The sequence below is a fragment of the Amphibalanus amphitrite genome, unplaced genomic scaffold, assembly GCF_019059575.1.
Source record: "Amphibalanus amphitrite isolate SeventyFive unplaced genomic scaffold, NRLGWU_Aamphi_draft 001352F_arrow, whole genome shotgun sequence".
In the NCBI taxonomy this organism is placed as follows: Eukaryota; Metazoa; Arthropoda; class Thecostraca; order Balanomorpha; family Balanidae; genus Amphibalanus; species Amphibalanus amphitrite.
In genome coordinates, this window is record NW_024882845.1 from 47,790 (window position 1) to 68,699 (window position 20,910).

Consider the following 20,910-nt stretch of genomic DNA (forward strand, 5'->3'; position numbering starts at 1 on the left):
AGATATAACTCAGATTACAAATTGACTAGTGGTGATGTTTCCCAAAGCACATCATCATATGGCGAATAAGTTGGCTGTGACGACCTTCGAAAGTTAGGGCCCTAATGGCAGGGCCCTAATTTCTGTGCACAGTCCAGATATACCGGGTGGCCCAGAAAAAACGTTCCCAACTTTAAATCAATATTTCTCAGAAAGTGATAACGATACAACATTGAAACTTCGAATAGTAAATGCGGCACACATTTTCAGTAAATGGTGTGATTTTTATGTTATTCGGTCAATTACTTTTTAAACGGTTCGTGTTTCTAGCATGCCATGTAAAAATCACGTTTTTGCTCTGATGTTTACCAAAAATGTGAGTGAACGGGCCACTTCCATCTCGCCACCACGGCCTACAGCCATGACTGCTACTGGCAACTAGTCTCATTGGTGGTTCAGGCCTCAGGGTGACACATTCCCTCTAGCTTTTTTCCTTATTCGGTCGATTTACTATTTGATCTTCTTGAAGGGAGGGCGATCAACAATAACCCATGCACCGTGCCACTCCTTCGCCTTGAAACAGAACTTGTGTTGAAACGAATGGCATCCATTAACACAACTTTGGCTTAGTATTTGAATATTTAGCACATAAGTGTGACAAAAAATATAAAATAGCAACACACGTGCTGGTATCACTCAAGCCGTTCTATTTTTTTTTTTTGTATTTTTTCTAACATTGTACGTCTAAGCCAATCATCACTTCCGTTCAACAACGGCAAAAAAAGCAAAAACGTCTTACTTCATTCAACATAAGATTGCTGGCTTGAAAATGATGGTACAGTGTTATAATTTGGCATACCAATGCGCAAAGAAGTGACGCAAGATCGATGAAAATTTTGGCTCGTTATTTGCACTCGAATTTGAGATATAGGCCTCCAAAGTTCGGAACGTTTTTTTTTGGGCCACCCGGTATAGTGGTCTATGATCAAGATGTTCCTCGCTAGAGCACTGCATACTATTTCTTAGGAATTCAAATATGTAGTGTGAAGGAACTCCGCCTGGTACTGGCATGCAAAGGGTTGTAGGTAATATTTGTGTTTTAGAACTGTGTTAGAACGCCGATTCATACACAGTTCAATAAGAGAGATCGTGACTGTATGCTACCAATACATTAGGCTAAAAGTGAGGTAACTATATATACTTCTTGGTTTTTAACCCGCGCCGGGCCGGCGGTGTTTGAACACACACACACCCTGGGGTTTTCGCCGATATCTCAAAAACAGCGGCGCAAAGCGGCGCTGTTTTTGGCACACCTGTTTGTGCATCTTTTCCGTACATGTTGTGAAAATGTCAGACCCAGGTCGCCTTAGGTCAGGTCACCAGGTCACGCAAAGTGACCTCACCTCAGAAAAAAATAAGAATGCTCGTCAAAGCTACACCGACTGAACGATTGCCTTGAAACCTTCAGCGATTGATTACAGCAACATTATCTATAAAATGTTAACCTCGGAATTTTGATATCGGTGATCTAAGGTCAGGTTAATTTTGCGGCCTCTCCATTATAAGTCAATGGAAGAAGATTGAAAAGCGTCTGTTTTGTACGAACGCTATTCTAGACACTCTTCAAACATCGAGATGTAGGTGAAATTGACACATTGAACCGGAAAATGACAACTGTGACTCCTTGTTATGTCCCCGAGGTCATCTCAGGTCACGAACAGAATCTAACAGTTTTTCGCTAATAACTTCTGATAGAGGCGTGCTAGAGCGCTAAAAACGCCTGAGATGTGTTCGGCTCGAGTTGCAGATCGACTGATATGCAACATGACCTTTTCCGGTCGGATCATGACCTTGACCTGACGACAAATTTTCAAGTTGACCTTTCAAGATCAAATTATAGTTCATTCGACGCGTCACGACGAGAGGAACACGATGCTGGCAAAAATAATGTCATGGCTCTTTTGACTATTTTTGGAGTTTTTGCACTCTGGAGGCTAAACCGTTGATCTGAGGTCAAATATGAGAATAATGCTTAGAAAGGTCTGTAAAAGGGCTATCGAATGCGCTTTTCCGTGGCGTTGTAGCTCTATCGGTTCCCGAGATAGCCGTTGGCAGTTTCCAAAATGTTGAAATAATCAACATTTTACCTTACGTGGCCTCTGGTGACCTGACCTTTGACCTGACCTAGAAAATGATCGAAGTGTTTTCGTCCCTATTTTGGACGTTCTTTCGATTGCCGCTTACCGCGTGTCGCTACGTGGCCCCGTGGCCCAGGAGCCGAGTTAGAAGGGGGGCTGTTCATACACCCCCGGCCCAGCGCGGAATCTCAGAGCACCGGCCCGGCGCGGGTTAAGGTCCTAGGTTATCGGGTGACCTTCCAGGTCAGGTCAATTACCCGAAAATCGGGAAAATCGTGATCTGTTAGAAAGTCGTAAAGTATGGCTGCTATGTGGTTGTCCGGGGTGCTGATCACGAATATCGTGTTTGTTTTAATCAGAGATGATGTCTTTAAGCATTTTGACCAGGTCGGGTCAGGTCAGGTCAGGTCAACCGGTAGGGGTCGTGACGGGTATTCGTAATACGTGTCAACCGCCTCTGACAGCTTCGTAACATGTTACGAAGGCACCAAAACTACTTCGTAAATGTTCAAATGGTTGCTAAATTCGAAATCAGCTCCAAAAAAACTAGCCTAGAAACATGTAAAACTCGAAAAAGTAAACCGAGGTCACAAAAGGTCAATGACCTGACGTGACCTTCAGGTGACCTTGACATCCACCCTAATGCATGGGAGGCAACATCAAATCACATGTTTGAACGTTTGAAGCCACGAAAAGCTTGCAAACGCGCGGCTAATGCGAACCGACATATGCCGAATCGCGATTCCAGCCAAACATGGTCTCGGAAAGTAGGTCACAGGTGAAAGGTCATTTGGGTCAGGGTCATGAACTTTCAGGGTAGGTGTAAATTTGATCAATGCGAGGGTACTGAAAGTTTCGTCGCGATTGGCCGCTTTTTACGCGAGTTATTCGCGAAAAACCTGGGGGGGGGGGACCGGGGGGCTGCATTAACCCCCTGTGCCGGTGAGGGTTAAAATTTTCTTAAAAATTAAGTGAACTTAAAGTACCTGGGTCCTCGGTTGACCTCGGTCTAACCGATGACGTCACAGGTAAGGTTTAACCCTCGCCGGCCAAGGGGGGGGGGGTGCCGCTCCCTCATAGTTTTTTTTTTCACGATAGCTCCGAACACGCTGACGATAGAGGGCTGAATGTTGCCATACTTGACCGTTGATTTAAGCCGGATCTTTTTACACCAACTGCATTTTCGAGTCAGGTTAGGTCACTGACCTATGACGTCATAAGTGAACCTCTGCACGGTCTTTAGATGTCGCAACTTCGCAACGCCCTCACTGCCAGAGGAGATGTCACAGGCAAATGAAACTTGCAGAATCTAGTATCCATTATGAGTCCCACAACTTGTATATCTCGGATTTTTCCTAAAGGTCATATGAGGTCAGGTCATTTTCGTGACCTCACCATTATAAGTCAATGGGGAAAAATGAAAACTGCTATTCTGGCGCCGGGAACGATCTCCAACTATCTCAAGCACAGAGAATCGTGATTTGATGCACTCCTTGCGAGGTTAGATGCGTCACTTTTGCAATTTTGACCTTGTGTGACGTCATTTATGACGTCATCAAGGTCATATTATTTTTTCGTCAATAACTCTTGATCAAATTGAGCTAGCGAGTCGGGAAAGCCACCAGTGGACTCAGGAAGACCTGCCGAATCGAATGATATGCGACATGACCTCTTTCGACCAACTTCGTGACCTGGGGGTGCTGACCTGACCTTGACCTGAGGTCAACACCCCAAGCTGTCCTGACCCGGACAAAAAGTATATCATTCGACGCGCCTGAGCAAGGCGAACACGATGCTGCCAAAATCGCGGCTCTGCGACCGTTTTTGCGAAATTATTCACCAAAAACTGAACCGTACCTTGGGGCACTTGACCTGACCTCAGAGGTCACCGGTTAGCCTAGGACCTTAACCCGCGACCGCCTTGGGGGGGGGGGCGGTCGGATCCGACCCCCCTCCTTTTTCTTGAATAACTTATGAACCGCTTACGCTATCGACTTGAAACTTGGCATACCTTCTCCCCCATCAATTTGACGTCTCCTGTGTAATTTTTAAGAAAAAATCCATTTTTTTTTTTAGATATATCGATTTTTGTGATGTAACTACATGGCGTTTTCAGTCAAAAAGTGGTAAATGTTGACAAAATCGCCAAAAATCAGGGTTTGAAACAAATTGCAAATTAAGGACATGAATAAACGCAGCTCAACGAGTTCTTTAAAATGGCTATCTCGGATTTTCCATAAAATGCGTTTTTCACCCCTACAAATTCAAAAAAAAAACTATATTTTTTGGAAAACAGCTTATAAAATCCAAAATTTTGAGAATTTCCAAAAACCGGATTATATGTTATAGAGCTCTATTAGAACATTATATGTCCCAAATTTCAACCTTCTATCTTGATTTTTGACCCCCAAATTGTAAAAAATAGCTCCAACATGCATAGGGCATGGTGACGTCACAAGCATTTTCGTGAATTAGAGGCACTTCTGAACATCGCATGTGAAAAAATTGGCACCACTAGATTCCTGGGACAAAGCTCGTCTAGAAAAGTGCACTTTTATGTCAAAAATAAAAAGTTGAAAGATTGACCTTTTTTCTTAGCCCTTGTTTAGTTATGTATGGTATAAACGATTTTTTATGCTTTCAATGCACATTTATCACCAGCTGGGGTCACATATAACCATTACCATCGGATTCGGCGTGAAAAATAAGCCATAAAACATGTGTCGCGCGCCCATGTAGCAAAAAGTGAAAACCGTGACCTTTCGTGACCTGACCTGACCTTGACCCGTGCTTAGTATGACCCCTATACGCACATGGTACCTTCACTAGGTCTTTGAGGTCATTTTTGGTGAGTTTCGAGCAGCAGCTATCGATTCCGCTGTCCGTAAGTCTAATCATGCAAAACCCCAGAATTTGACCTTTGACCTGACATTGACCCGAAAGTTGACCTCCTCAATCTTAAAATCTTAAGAGTGCTTTGGGAAGGTCTCGTAGAGACCTTTCGAACGCCGCCTCGCGGGGCTCGATGCGACCATTGGTTCTCGAGATAACAGGGGGGTCGGATCCGACCCCCCCCCCCCCAGGCTGTCGTGGGTACGGAAATAGCCCAGGCGGTGCCGGGTTAAGCGATTACGCCCCTGGGTACATCTGCCCGATCTCAGAAGCTAGATTTGGAGGTCATACTTGAAAGCAGCCAGCAGGACGAGGCAAAAGTTGGAGGCCCCTGAAAATAGAAGGCCCCGTGGAAAAGGAGGCCCCTTGACAGGGTGGCCCACCCACTTTTAATGACGTTCCTACGCCCGTGCCCTGTTCTCAGGTACCTGGATCCGCCTATTCAAATATTTTCATTGTAAAATGATGGTTAAATGGCTATGAATAGCCCCCCCCCCCCCCCAGTAGGGCGCGTTATACGCAGACCCCGGTGGAGCCCGGGTTACGAAAAGCGGCCAAATAATTACCCCACCCTTCTTTATATTTCTGAATAAATCCTAACAATCGTTTTTGAAGCGTCCCTTATCGACCTCGTCAAAATACCCAACGCTCAGCTCTCGCCTATCAATGCATTGAGCAGTGAGACACATCCCTTTGGTTTCGCGCCGGATAATCACTGGTAACCGTGTTGTGGGAAATATGACAACTATGGAATAGATTAGTGACGTCAATTACAGAAAATCAGGATACCGATACCAAACCAAATACCAACCAAAACCATGGGAAAATACCGAAACCAAACCAATTTGGAAATACCGGGAAAATACCAACCATTTACCAAATTCACAGCCTTTTATACATTAGTGAGGATTCATAATACCAACAAATACCAAAAACAGTAGGGTTGAAATACCGCTGGAGTACGAAAAACATCATCTCAAGTTGGTATCGGTTTGGTATCGGTATACCAAAAACTCGGTATCCGACAGACATCTCTAGAATAGACCCTTTCGAGACGACTACTTATAGCACTTTCTATCAGGCCGGGCAAAGTAACAGCGTTGCACCATGTGGTGGCCACTACAGCCCAGCGCCACTTATCCGTTATTGATCCATGTCGTATCAGATCCTTATCCTTGTTCAATCAGTTTCAGAGCGCACCAACCCATCCCCTCACCTGGCCTGGGGACAGAAGGTGGTGGCCCAGTCGAGGGCCATGATGTGCTTGTAGGTCAGGTTGTAGTAGGAGTCATGGAAGTCTCCCTGCACCACATCGTGATAGAGGGCGTTCTCCGTCGCTATAGCAATCTGCGGCAAAAAAAAAAAAACAGATCACTGAATAAAGAAAACCGGCCACCGCTCTGGGAAAAAGAACAAATAATGTGGAGCCTTAACCCTCGCCCGTATGGGGGGGAGGGGGTCGAACGGACCCCCCATGGTTTTTCGCGAATAACTCGCGTAAAAAGCGGCCGATCGCGGCGAAACTTTCAGTACCCTCGCGTTCATCAATTGCACACCTACCCGGAAAATTTCATGACCCTGACCCAAATGACTTTTGACCTGTGACCTACTTTTCGAGACCATGTTTGGCTGGAATCGCGATTCGGCGTATGTCGGCTCGCATTAGCCGCGCGTTTGCAGTCTTTTCGTGGTTTCAAGCGTTCAAACATGTGATATGATGTTGCCCCCATGCCTTAGGGTGGGTGTTAAGGTCACCTGAAGGTCAGGTCAGGTCATTGACCTTTGATGACCTCGGCTCACTTTTTCGAGTTTTACATGTTTCTAGGCCAGTTTTGGGAGCTGAATTCGAATTTAGCAACCATATGAACATTTACGAAGTAGTTTTGGTGCCTTCGTAACATGTTACGAAGCTGTCAGAGGCGGTTGCCACCTACTACGAATACCCTTACTGGTTGACCTGACCTGACCTGACCCGACCTGGCCTAAATACATGAAGACATCATCTGTGATCAAAACTAACATGATATTCGTGATCAGTACCCCGGAAAAACCCCATAGCAGCCACACTTTACGACGTTCTAACAGGTCCCGATTTTCCCGCCTTTGGGGTCATTGACCTGACCTGCAAGGTCAACCAATGACCTAGGACCTTAAAATTGGGTATCATCGGCTTCCTCTCGTCACGGGCAACACACTCGTTTTTTTCCGCGAAGCTCTAGCTCGATCAGGGGCGAAACGGCAAGGGGGGGGGTCCAACGGACCCCCCCCCCTTATACGTTCGCGGCTGGAAAAACACCAATACGGGCGAGGGTTAAGGACTGAAATGCAAGATCATAATATGTAGCTTCTCTCGAGAAATACCTAGTAAATTACAATTCAAATAATATATTAAAGACTGTACATTTTACAATCATAAGCACAGTCTTTATAGCCACTGTACAAACGCACAAGTTCAAATTGAAAGCCACGCATGTCACTTTAACCCTCGCCGGACCTATTGGTTTTCTACATACGCGCCGGCCGAGGGGGGGGGGGGGGGCCGGTACGACCCCCCCTCGTCGTTTCGCCCCTGGTGGAGCTAGCGCGTCGCGGAAAAAAACGAGCGTGTGCGCCGTTACGAGACGCAGAGATTGGTACCCGTTTTTTAGGTCCTAGGTCAACCGGTGACCTCTGAAGTCAGGTCAAGTACCCCAGGGTACGGTTCAGTTTTTGGTGAATAACTTCGCAAAAAACGGCCGCAGAGCCGCGATTTTGTTCGCCTCGCTCAGGCGCGTCGAATGATATACTTTTTGTTCGGGTGAGGTCAACTTAGGGTGTTGACCTCAGGTCAAGGTCAGGTCAGCACCCCCAGGTCACGAAGTTGGTCGAAAGAGGTCATGTCGCATATCATTCGATTCGGCAGGTCTTCCTGAGTCCATTGGTGACTTTCTCGACTCGCTAGCTCAATTTGATCGGGAGTTATTGACGAAAAACTAATATGACCTTGATGACGTCATAAATGACGTCATGGAAGGTCAACATTGCAAAAGTGACGCATCTAACCTTGCAAGGAGTGCATCAAATCACGATTCTGTGTGCTTGAGATAGTTGGAGATCGTTCCCGGCGCCAGAATAGCAGTTTTCATTTTTCCCCATTGACTTATAATGGTGAGGTCACGAAAATGACCTGACCTCATATGACCTTTAGGAAAAATCCGAGATATGCAAGTTGTGAGACTCATACTGGATACTAGATTCTGCAAGTTTCATTTCCCTGTGACATCTCCTCTGGCAGTGAGGGCGTTGCGAAGTTGCGACATCTGAAGACCGTGCAGAGGTTCACTTATGACGTCATAGGTCAGTGACCTGACCTGACCCAAAAATGCGGTTGGTGTCAAAAGATGCGGCTTGGATCAACGGTCAAGTATGCCAAGTTTCAGCTCTCTATCGCCAGCGTGTTCGGAGCTATCGCGAAAAAACCCTATGGGGGGGGCGGCACCCGCCCCCCCCCCCTCGGCCGGCGAGGGTTAACCCGCGACCGCCGGGGGGGGGGGGGGGGCGGATCCGACCCCCCTCCGTTTTTCTTGAATTACTCATGAACCGCCTACGCTATCAACTTGAAACTTGGCATACCTTCTCCCCCATCAATTGGACGTCTCCTGTGCAATTTTTAGGAAAAAATTTCCAAAAAAATTGAGATATATCGATTTTAGTGATGTAACTACATCACTTTTTTTCAGTCAAAATGTGGTAAATGTTTAAAAAATCGCCAATAATCGAGGTTTAAAGCAAATTGCAAATTAAGGACATCAATAGACGCAGCTCAACGATTTGTTGAAAATGGCTATCTCGGAGTTTCCATAAATTTCGTTTTTCACCCCTAAAAATTCAAAAAACTACATTTTTTGGAAAAGAGTAAATAAAATCCAAAAAATTGGGAATTTCCAAAAAAAAACCGAAATATATGTTGTAAAGCTCTATCAGCACATCAGATGTCCCAAATTTCAACTTTCTATCTTGATTTTTGACCCCTAAATTGTAAAAAATGGCTCCAACATGCATAGGGCATGGTGACGTCATTAGCATTTTCGTGAATTAGAGGCACTTTTGAACATGATAAGTGAAAACAAATGGCACCACTAGATGCCTGGGACAAAGTTCGACTAGAAAAGTGCATTTTTATGTCAAAGATAAACAAGTTGAAAACTTGGACTTTTTTTCTTAGCCCTCGTTTGGTTATGTATGGTATAAACGATTTTTTATGCTTTCAATGCACACTTATCACCAACACAGTGACTTGGGGTCACATATAACCATTACCATCGGATTCGGCGTGAAAAATAAGTCATAAAACATGTGTCGCACGCCCATGTAGCAGAAAGTGAAAACCATGACTTTTCGTGACCTGACCTGACCTTGACCAATACTTAGTATGACCCCTACACGCACATGGTACCTTCAGTAGGTCTTTGAGGTCATTTTTGGTGAGTTTCGAGCAGCAGCTATCGATTCCGCTGTCCGTAAGCTTAACCCTAGAACGCCTAGGGGGGGGGGGGGGTTGTATCAACCCCCCCCCCTGAGGTTTTTTCGAAGTGCACGCTAAACGGCTTGTCGTAGCGGGCTATTTTCAATACCCTCTGGGGCAACCTTTGCGCATCTTTTGCCGAAAAAAATTGATCGGGTCATGTCAGGTCACGGAGTTATGACGTCATAAGAGGTACAGCCTCTGGCCGACAGTTACCAAACGTGTGCGCCGAATCCCTAGGTTTTCTGCCGGTGATACCCACATTGTTTGATGGATCATGATGAAACTTCCCATGCATGTTGGGGCAAGCATTGGCTATCGTGTGGTGCAAGAAAATTGACCAGGTCAGGTCAGGTCACGGAGCTATGACGTCACAAGAGGAACAGCGTCCGGTACTATTTTTGAAAAGCGGCCGAACCACTATTTTGCTAATTGTTGTCACCTCAATGGGAATATGCAGCAATATTAGCTTCTATAGGGAGCAAATGGACCTCCCAAATCCAAAAATACAATCAGATTTCAAAAATTTAAATTTTGACTTTTCGAATTTCTGCCGCCGACTGTGACCTTGCCGACTTCCGGCGCTCCCAACGCGCCATTTTTAGAGCTAGGGAAACGAAATACATACCAAACGATAGAGAATTGATCAAGGAACACGATAGTGAAGGTTTCAAGTCGATATCTCCCACCGTTTTGCCGCAATCGCCGCGGAAAATTGAAAAAGTTTGATTTTTTCGGAAAATTTGACCTTTGACCGGTCATAAGTAGGTCAAATGTTGACCTAGGACCAAAAAATATACCACCAATCGCGAGATCTCGTTGAGAGCAATCCGTTGGTTTTTTCCGCTAAGCTCTACGACCTTCCGTTTCGAAACGCCAGGGGGGGTCGTAACAACCCCCCCCTGGTCGTTCGTGTTATGAGAAATGGCCTGGTCGTGCGAGGGTTAACCTGCGTCCTGGTGGGGGGCTATTTTTTGCCCCCCCCCCAGACTTTTCGATATATCTCCAGAACCGCCGCGCCAATCGTCACCAAACTTTCAGTACCCTCCCGGACATCAATTTTATACATTGTGACTTAAATTTTTTCCAAATGCTATGATAGGTTGGCCGGAAATGACGTCAGAGTGACGTCATGTTCTGCCGTTTTCGACCCAAAAAAGGGTTTCGCGGGAAGATCTGTCAGGCCTATAGCTTTGCAAATACAGAAAACGATTAACATATAAAAGCTGTAGAATTGAAAGGGCTACAAAACTGCTGTCTCGGATTTTTGAAATTTTTGGATTTTGACCCCCAACAATAAAAAATAGATTTTTTGAATATAATAGCTGAAAAAATCCAGAAAGTTTTTTGAATTTCGCAAAAACCGGAACATATGTGATAGTCCTTACCGCCTTCTATTCACATACCAAATTTGAGATTGATACCTCTTTTTTGGCGAAGTTATAGCGAAAAAAACTGTTCAAAATTGATAACGTTAAATTTTTAAACTCAATTTTTAGCAATTCTAGACCCTGTAGCGCAAAACAAAGACCACCATTAGACTCCCCGTGACGAGCTGCATCGAATCGATACCCATTTTATGCAAAACTATCAAATTTAAAATTTGAACTTTTTTGACCTGACCTTGACCTCATCTTCACCACAAAGTGACCTAAGCCGTACCTGATAGTCTTATAACCAACACTATTGAGTTGGAAATAAAAAAATCGCCATAAAACATGCATCGCACGACCTTTCACCTTAGTACGGAGTACCTAAACTTAGGTTTATGTGACCTGACCTGTGACCCTTGGTGACCTGACCTGTGACCTGACCTGGTAATGTCAGTGACCTCTTACAGCAACATATGTACTAGGCAACTGACGCCCTATCGCTGATTCTCGACAAACGGGGCATTCCACGTCAAATCAAACACCGAAATCCGTCATCCCCTTCGATTTTTCTGAAAATTTGTAGGCAGACTGGGCATGGTTCAAAACTGAGTTACGTATAATATTTTCGAAATTTGATAACGTATCGCTGAGATATAGGCCATCGAATATAGTCAAAAAGGTCACACATCAATTTTTTAAATGTCTATAACTCTGGTTCCTTTTCTGGTATCAAAATGATATTAACAAGGTCTTGTAGGCAATTAATAATGCTTTGATTTTTAATTATAAAATTAAATATCGTAGAAGAATAACCTTATGCTCACTATCTTTAAACAATCCAAAAAATTAGCCTAAAATCAATGAATTTCATTTTCATTGATTTTAGGCTAATTTTTTGGATTGTTTAAAGATAGTGAGCATAAGGTTATTCTTCTACGATATTCAATAATGCTGCTCATTTTAGTACTTCGCCATCTTATTACATTATAAAATTAAATTGAAGTGACCTTGAAATGCATTTGACCTTGAATTAAAACAGAAAAATTGAAATAGCAAAAAACACGCCACCTTCGATTTGGGTAATTTTTACATATTATGTCCCTCACAATGTTCCTAACCATCTGTGAAAAAACTGGAGTGGGCCATCCATAACTTTCGCGGCAAACGCCGTTTTCATGCATCAACATCACGCAACCGCGCGTGACCTTGAAAGACAGAGTCAAGACATGCTTGCTTGTGTACACTTTCTGAAATGAATGCTTGCTGATTAGTGGTATCCCAAATTCTGCGAGAATGGAATTGCATAGTCATCGTAGTCAAGCATTCAAGTTCCATAGTAAAAGTGTCTCAGGCAAACAGTATTTTTCGGTGAATTTTGAGCCGTGTGGAAATGCATCATGAAGTAAATTCAACGAAAACATTATCACGCAAAGATATCTTCACGTCGTTTTATCTTCACTTTACGAAAGAACATACATTTTTGAGTATGTATGGGGAATTTCTAGTTAAACCGCGCCCTGCTGGGGGGGGGGGTGTTTGAACACCCCCCTTGTGGTTTTTCGCGAATATTTCGGCGCGGAGCGCCGCCGTTTTTGGTACACCTTATCATGCATCAATTCTACACATGTTGTAGAAATTTCAGACCAAGGTCATTCAAGGTCAGGTCACCAGGTCACTTGAAGTGACCTCACCTCATAAAAAGTTTCAATGTCTGTCATAGCTACACCGAGTGACCGATCGCTTTGAAACTTTCAGCGATTGCTAAGAGCAATAGCACGTACAAAATGTTTATCTCAGAAATTTGATATCGATGACCTAAGGTCAGATCAATTTTGCGACCTCCCCATTATAAGTCAATGGGAGAAAATTGAAATGCGCCTCTTTTGGATGAAAGACATTATAAACACTCCCAAGCACCGAATTACAAGTGGTTTAGACACACTGAACATGAAAATGGTGTCCGTGACCCCTGTTTATGCCCTGAGGTCATCTTAGGTCACGAATGGTATCTAACAGTTTTTCGCAAATAACTTTTGATAGAGGCATGCTAGAGCGATGAAAACGCCTTAGATGTGTTCAGCTCGACGATACGGATCGACTGATATGCAACATGACCCTTTCCGGTCAGGTCATGACCTTGACCTGAGGTCAAATTTTCAAGTTGACCTTTCAAGGTCAAGTTATAGTTCATTCGATGCGTCTTGACGAGAGGAACACGATGCCGGTGAAAGTAAGCTCGTGCAAGGCTTGGGTCAGTTATTGCAGAAAAACTGTTTCCGAAAAATAGGCTATTTTTGCAGTTTTTGCCCCCTGCAGGCAAAACCGTTGACGTTAGGTCAAATCTGAGAGAATTACTCAGAAAGGATGTTAATAGGGCTATCGAATGCACTTTTCTGCGGCGCTGTAGCTCTATTGGTTCTCGAGTTATGCGTTGGCTTCTTGGAAATTTTCGACATTCGACCTGGAAATCGGCGAAATTTTGCCTTCAATGACCTCTGGTGACCTGACCTTTGACCTGACCAAAAAATTGACTGACGTGATTTCGTCATTATTTTTTACGCTCTTTCGAACGCCGCCTTCCGCGTATCGCTACGTGGCCCAGGAGCCGAGTTAGAAGGGGGGTGTTCAAACACCCCCCCCCAGCAGGGCGTGGAAAACCAGGACCCCCAGCAGGGCGCGGGTTAATCCAATAATAAATATGGCAGTTAGAGGCCTGCTAAGAGTAACATGTCGCCGGCTGAGGCGGGATCGGCCGACGCGGGAAACGCAGCAATCACAATTTTGTGTTTACACGTTCATATATCAATTGTTTACCAACCGATTTTCAAAATTCTTTCACCATAAGATTGCCTGTACATTTCTTAGTCTTCTCACAAAATTTGACGTGAATCGAATCTAATCAGCGGTAAGAAGCGTGATGTAAAGACGGAACCGTTCCGTTCCGTCCTGGCACAGTCTACAATTTGCAGGCGGCGGCTAGCGGTCGGCGCCGGCTGCCGAGGCGACAGGATGTTCACTTTACACCGCTATTACTAGAACAGTTGTGAACCGATTTTCTTATTGCTTGCACGATGAGATGCGCAATTCAATTCTGGACAGGTAGACATAATTAATTTCGCATTAACATTATGAGCTATTGGCGAATAACAGGAGGGGTGGGGCGAAATTCGCTCTTCCCCCTCCACTGCGCGCGCTAATATACGTTTGCATATGTGCCATTTTCTTCAAAACTTATGAATGGCACACTCTATTTTTTTTTCACAGGTTGTTATGGTATGGTAGGCAATAAAATATATGAAAATGAGCCAAATCGAAGGTGGCGTGTTTTTTTGCTATTTCAATTTTTGTGCTTGAGAACAGAGTTAAGCAAATTTCAAGGTCATATATTTAAGTAGGTGCAATTCTAAACAAATGCTTAAGAAATTACCTAAACAGTAAGGTTTATTTCATTCAAATCAAACAAGTACAACCAAAGTTATGGTCGTTCAAAAATATAAAGATGCAACATTTTGTAAAAATTTGATGCCCTATATTTAGAAGACCTGTGGTCAGAATGTGCAAAAAACATCAAGGTAATGTCCGGGGCGACACAGGAACTCGCTCACAAATTTATAATGAAATCGCTGATGGTAAGGTGCAAAACAACCGATTTTTTTTCGATTTGACATGGAATGCCCCAAACTGCGTTTTCTTCGGTGTTATAGCGCATTCCCTAGATGACCCGTGAACGGTGAAACATTTCATCTTTGACCTGACCTGTGACGTCATCGGTGACCCCGAGGTCAATGAAATTTGGTTTCCCTCCACAAATTTGACAGGCCTTTCGAACGCCGTTTGAATTTTGCGGACCCGTCCAGTAGTTTCGGAGATACGAGGGGGGCAAAAAAGCCCCCCCCCCCACCAGGTCGCGTTATAAACAGACCCAACCAGGGCGCGGGTTAATCATGCAAAGCCCCAGAACTTTACCTTTGACCTGACCTTGACCTGAAAGTTGACCTCAATCTTAACCCGCGCCCGGCTGGGGGTCCTGGATTTCCACGCCCTGCTGGGGGGGGGGGGTGTTTGAACACCCCCCCTTGTAACTCGGCTCCTGGGCCACGTAGCGATACGCGGAAGGCGGCGTTCGAAAGAGCGTAAAAAATAATGACGAAATCACTTCGGTCAATTTTTTGGTCAGGTCAAAGGTCAGGTCACCAGAGGTCATTGAAGGCAAAATTTCGCCGATTTCCAGGTCAAATGTCGAAAATTTCCAAGAAGCCAACGCATAACTCGGGAACCAATAGAGCTACAGCGCCGCGGAAAAGCGCATTCGATAGCCCTATTAACGCCCTTTCTGAGTAATTCTCTCAGATTTGACCTAACGTCAACGGTTTTGCCTGCAGGGGGCAAAAAATGCAAAAATAGCCGATTTTTTCGGAAACAGTTTTTCTGCAATAACTTTTGACCCAAGCCCTGTACGAGCTTGCTTTTACCGGCATCGTGTTCCTCTCGTCAAGACGCATCGAATGAACTATAACTTGACCTTGAAAGGTCAACTTGAAAATTTGACCTCAGGTCAAGGTCATGACCTGACCGGAAAGGGTCATGTTGCATATCAGTCGATCCGTCTCGTCGAGCTGAACACATCTAAGGCGTTTTCATCGCTCTAGCATGCCTCTATCAAAAGTTACTTGCGAAAAATTGTTAGATACCATTCGTGACCTAAGATGACCTCAGGGCATAAACAAGGGTCACGGACACCATTTTCATGTTCAGTGTGTCTAAACCACTTGTAATTCGGTGTTTGGGAGTGTTTATAATGTCTTTCGTCCAAAAGAGGCGCGTTTCAATTTTCTCCCATTGACTTATAATGGGGAGGTCGCAAAATTGACCTGACCTTAGGTCATCGAAATCAAAATTCTGAGATATACATTTTGTACATGCTATTGCTCTAAGCAATCGCTGAAAGTTTCAAAGCGATCGGTCACTCGGTGTAGCTATGACAGACATTGAAACTTTTTATGAGGTGAGGTCACTTCAAGTGACCTGGTGACCTGACCTTGCATGACCTTAGTCTGAAATTTTCACAACATGTGTAGAATTGATGTATGATAAGGTGTACCAAAAACGGCGGCGCTCCGCGCCGCCGTTTTTGAGATATTCGCGAAAAACCACAAGGGGGGGTGTTCAAACACCCCCCCAGCAGGGCGCGGGTTAACCCTCGCCGGCACAGGCCATTTTGAGTCCTTCGACGGCACAAGGGGAGGGTTGGTACGACCCCCCCTCGCGTTTGGCCCCTGATCGAGCTAAAGCTTCGCGGAAAAAACGAGCGTGTTGCCCGTCACGAGAGGAAGCCGATGATACCCAATTTTAAGGTCCTAGGTCATCGGGTGACCTTCCAGGTCAGGTCAATGACCCGAAAACCGGGAAAATCGGGACCTGTTAGAAAGTCGTAAAGTGTGGCTGCTACGTGGTTTTCCGGGGTGCTGATCACGAATATCGTGTTAGTTTTGATCAGAGATGATGTCTTTAAGCATTTAGACCAGGTCGGGTCAGGTCAGATCAGGTCAACCGGTAGGGGTTGTGACGGGTATTCGTAATACGTGTCAACCGCCTCGGACAGCTTCGTAACATGTTACGAAGGCACCAAAACTACTTCGTAAATGTTCAAACGGTTGCTAAATTCGAATTCAGCTCCAAAAACTAGCCTAGAAACATGTAAAACTCGAAAAAAAGAACCGAGGTCACCCGAGGTCACCAAAGGTCAATGACCTGACCTGACCTTCAGGTGACCTTGACACCCACCCTAATGCATGGGAGCAACATCAAATCACATGTTTGAGCGTTTAAAACCACGAAAGCTTGCAAACGCGCGGCTAATGCGAGCCGACATGCGCCGAACCGCGATTTCGGCCAACCATGGTCACAGAAAAGAGGTCACAGATCAAAGGTCATTGGGGTCAGGGTCATGAAATTTTCAGGGTAGGTGTAAAATTGATCAATGCGAGGGTATTGAAAGTTTCGTTGCGATTGGCCGCTTTTTACGCGAGTTATTCGCGAAAAACCTTAGGGGGGGGGGGGGGGTTGCATCAACCCCCCTGTGCCGGCGAGGGTTAAAATCTTAACCCGCGCCGGGCCGGTGCTCTGAGATTCCGCGCCGGGTCGGGGGGGGGGGGTGTGTCTGAACACCCCCCTTCTAACTCGGCTCCTGGGCCACGTAGCGACACGCGGTAAGCGGCAATAGAAAGAACGTCCAAAATAAGGACGAAAACACTTCGGTCATTTTTTGGTTTAGGTCAAAGGTCAGGTTACCAGAGGTCACCAAAGGTCAAGTGTCCACTATTTCAACATTTTGGAAACTGCCAACGGCTATCTCGGGAACCGATAGAGCTACAGCGCCGCGGAAAAGCGCATTCGATAGCACTTTTACAGACCTTTCTGAGTAATGTTCTAAGATTTGACCTCAGATCAACGGTTTAGCCTCCAGAGGGCAAAAACTCCAAAAATAGCCGTTTTTACGAAAAACGTTTTTTTCGGCAATAACTTTTGACTCAAAAGAGCCACGACATTACTTTTGCCAGCATCGTGTTCCTATCGTCGAGACGCGTCGAATGAACTATAAGTTGACCTTAAAAGGTCAACTTTAAAATTTGACCTCAGATCAAGGTCATAACCTGACCGGAAAAGGTCATGCTGCATATCAGTCGATCCGCAACGTCGAGCCGAACACATCTAAGGCGTTTTCAGCGCTCTAGCACGTCTCTATCAGAAGTTATTAGCGAAAAACTGTTAGATTCTGTTCGTGACCTGAGATGACCTCGGGGACATAACGAGGGGTCACAGTTGCCATTTTCCGTTTCAGTGTGTCCATTTTATCTACATCTCGATGTTTGAGAGTGTCTAGAATGGCGTTCGTGCAAAACAGACGCCTTTTAATTTTCTCCCATTGACTTATAATGGAGAGGTCGCAAAATTGACCTGACCTTAGGTCACCAATATCAAAATTCCGAGATAACTATTTTATAGATAATGTTGCTCTAAACAAACGCTGAAAGTTTCAAGGCAATCCATCAATCGGTGTAGCTATGACGAGCATTCTTATTTTTTCTGAGGTGAGGTCACTTGGCGCGACCTGGTGACCTGACCTAAGGTGACCTGGGTCTGAAAGTTTCAGAACATGTGCGGAAAAGATGCACGAACATGTGTGCCAAAAACGGTGGCGCTCCGCGCCGCCGTTTTTGAGATATTTGCGATAAACCACAAGGGGGGGTGTTCAAACACCCCCCAGCAGGGCGCGAAATACATGTATCATGGTCGTAAAGAAGTCGCGCGAAATTGCAAAGATTCAGTTCAAGATTTTGGAAAATGCGGAGCGATAATCAAAAATCGAAGATAGCCATTTGATTGTTCATGATATTGGCAGACTAATGGCGTTTACCGCATGTCTGTATGTCAATTTTGTGATTTTTTACGATTTTTGAACATATGCCGTTTTCGGTCGAAAACTCAGAAATCATGACGTCACTAAACCCTCGATATCTCAAAAATTTTCCGACCGATGTTTTAAAAGCTTTGTCACAATAAACTTTAATCAATTCCCTACAGGTAGCCAAAATTTGGCGGGCCTGCGGCGCGCCGTTTTTATGCTATAGCGCGGCGAAAAAAGTGGGGGCGTTAAACGCCCCCCTCCCAGCAACTCGCGGGTTAACGCGAGGGTACTGAAAGTTTCGTTGCGATCGGCCGCTTTTTACGCGAGTTATTTGCGAAAAACCTTTGGGGGGGGGGGGGGCGGGTGCTGTGCCGGCGAGGGAAGATCCACCTTGTCGAGAGCTTTTGATTGCTTTTCCCCGTCTTTCTACGACGATCGTTTCTGAAGTTAGGCAGGGGGCAGAATCTGCCTCCCCCAGCGGGGCGCGGGTTAACCCTCGCCTGCACATGCCATTTTCCCATCCTAGAACGCACATGGCGGGGGGGGGGGGGTTGCCAACCCCGCGCTATTTCGTTCCTGTTGGAGATAGAGCTTCGCGGTAAGGACCAAAAATATTATTTGGGAAGAGACAAATCCAATGATACCCAGTTTTACCTTCTCAGGTCAGTCATTGACCTTCCAGGTCAGGCCAAACTAAAAAATGTTGTTTTGGGTCACCGTTGGATATCAAGTTCGCTGCTCACCATATACCGATGACGATGCCATTTTGTGGTGCCAAGCAAGCTAGAACCTCTTTGTCACACTATCCGACCAGGTTTTTGCTGCTGATGTCATTACAGGTCAAATTAGGTCAAGGTCAATAATAGTTGTTTGTGTGTCTGTGTGTGTCTGTGTGTATACTGATGTGTGCACCGATTGTTTTTGTGTCCATATTACATAAAATCAGGAAATGAGAAACTTTTACCAAAAATACAGTCGAATAAACTTCGCAAAAAGTAAATTCAGCTTGCCTAAAACGCAATGCTTTTAGATGACCTAGGTTGACTTTGACCCTGACCTTGACATCTGTACATCGTCCAACAACATGTTCCATGATAGGTGGGAGGTAAGACTGGCAAAAAGGCCGAAATTAAGGTGTCAAAAGCTCACAAGACCCATAGCCAACGCAAGATGTTGGATACCTATTTGACATTTGGATCATGACATGACCTGAAGAACAATGTTATATCTCCGAAACCAAAAACCACAGAAACTTGAAATTTTTAGTAGACATCAAGAAAGGATAGAGGAGCAGCTATACGAAAAATCAGGCTTTTATCTCTAAAATTGTTGAGTGTAGAGCAGAAAAACTACATAAGGGGTGGCAACTCCCCCCCCCCCCCATTTGCGGGCGAGGGTAGAAAGTGTGAAAATGAATGGCCGAAAACAGGTTGAAAAACTAAATTTGCTGGTAGTCCCTAGGTTGATCAATGGTACGAAACGATACCGGGGAATAACAAGTGTGCCCCCCCCCCCCCTTAGTCAGAAAATAGTTCCTGCCCTACTGCTTATTGGTAAGAAAGCAAGGCTTTGCAAGACGGCAAAAACCAGCTCTCACTTGCGATATGGTGGTGTCATTCACATTCAGCCTGGTGGACGCCTCAGCCAGCATGAAGGCGCGCCGCAGACCGAGTTGGGCCAGCTCGGCTGCCGGCAGCGAGTCCCTGATGGCCTGGCGGACCTCCGGGCGGCGCGGGTCCGAGTGGACCACGATCACGGCCCGCACCTCCTCCCCGCCACCACACACGGGACTGTTCAGCAGGTATCGGTACCGGCCGTACTGCGGCAGTACAGCGGCGCCCAGGCGCGGCTCCGGAACGCTCCAGCAGCCGGCTGGGAGCTCCATCTGAGGAGCCTGATGCACGACCTGCAGGGCCACCAGCAACAGCACCAGCAGCGAGCAGCAGCAGGTCAGCAGCAGCCGCCGACGGAACGTGATCGGGGTCTTCATGGTGCCGCCAGAGAACAGCTTTCTGAAATAGTGATGGCTGGTCGATAATGATCACCAGATTTACTAACCCGCGAGTTGCTGGGGGGGGGGGGGCGTTAAACGCCCCCACTTTTTTCGCCGAACCAAAAACGGCGCAACGCAGGCGCGCCAAATTTTAGGTACCTGTAGGGAATTGATTGTAGTTTATTGTGACAAAGTTTCAAAAAAATCGGTCGGAAAATTTTTGTGATATCAAGGTTTTAGTGACTTCATGATTTCTGAGTTTTCGACCAAAAACGGCATATGTTAAAAACATCATAAAATCACAGAATAGACATACAGACATGCCGTAAACGCCATTAGACTGCCAATACCATGAACAATCAAATGGCTATCTTTGATTATTCATGATCGTTCCGCATTTTCCAAAATCTTGAACTGAATCTCGGCAATTTGTCGTGACTATACTTCGCGACCATGATACATGCATTTCTTAAATTGAACTTTTTGAGCCAAACACGTACACATATGATAAAATGAACGTCACCATCGTGTTTTACGCCCCAAATTACCCATAAAACATGTGTCACAGGCTGCGAATATCAGTTTTTATTTTCGGGGATATGTGCCTACCCGGTTGACCTGAC

The 20,910-nt window shown here is 45.4% G+C and overlaps 1 protein-coding gene across 2 annotated transcripts in view; it reads right to left on the reverse strand.

Moving 5' to 3' along the window:
- LOC122372372 (beta-1,3-galactosyltransferase 5-like) overlaps positions 1-20,910 on the reverse strand; it is an 86,382-nt gene that overhangs the window by 20,079 nt on the left and 45,393 nt on the right. For both annotated transcript variants that reach the window (XM_043349493.1, XM_043349492.1), the window contains exons 2-3: positions 19,892-20,306; positions 6,226-6,356 (exon numbers count right to left, since the gene is read on the reverse strand). In XM_043349493.1, the coding sequence (XP_043205428.1) occupies positions 6,226-6,356; positions 19,892-20,284 (524 nt within the window). In that variant the 5' untranslated portion in view covers positions 20,285-20,306. The remainder of the gene's footprint in view (positions 1-6,225; positions 6,357-19,891; positions 20,307-20,910) is intronic.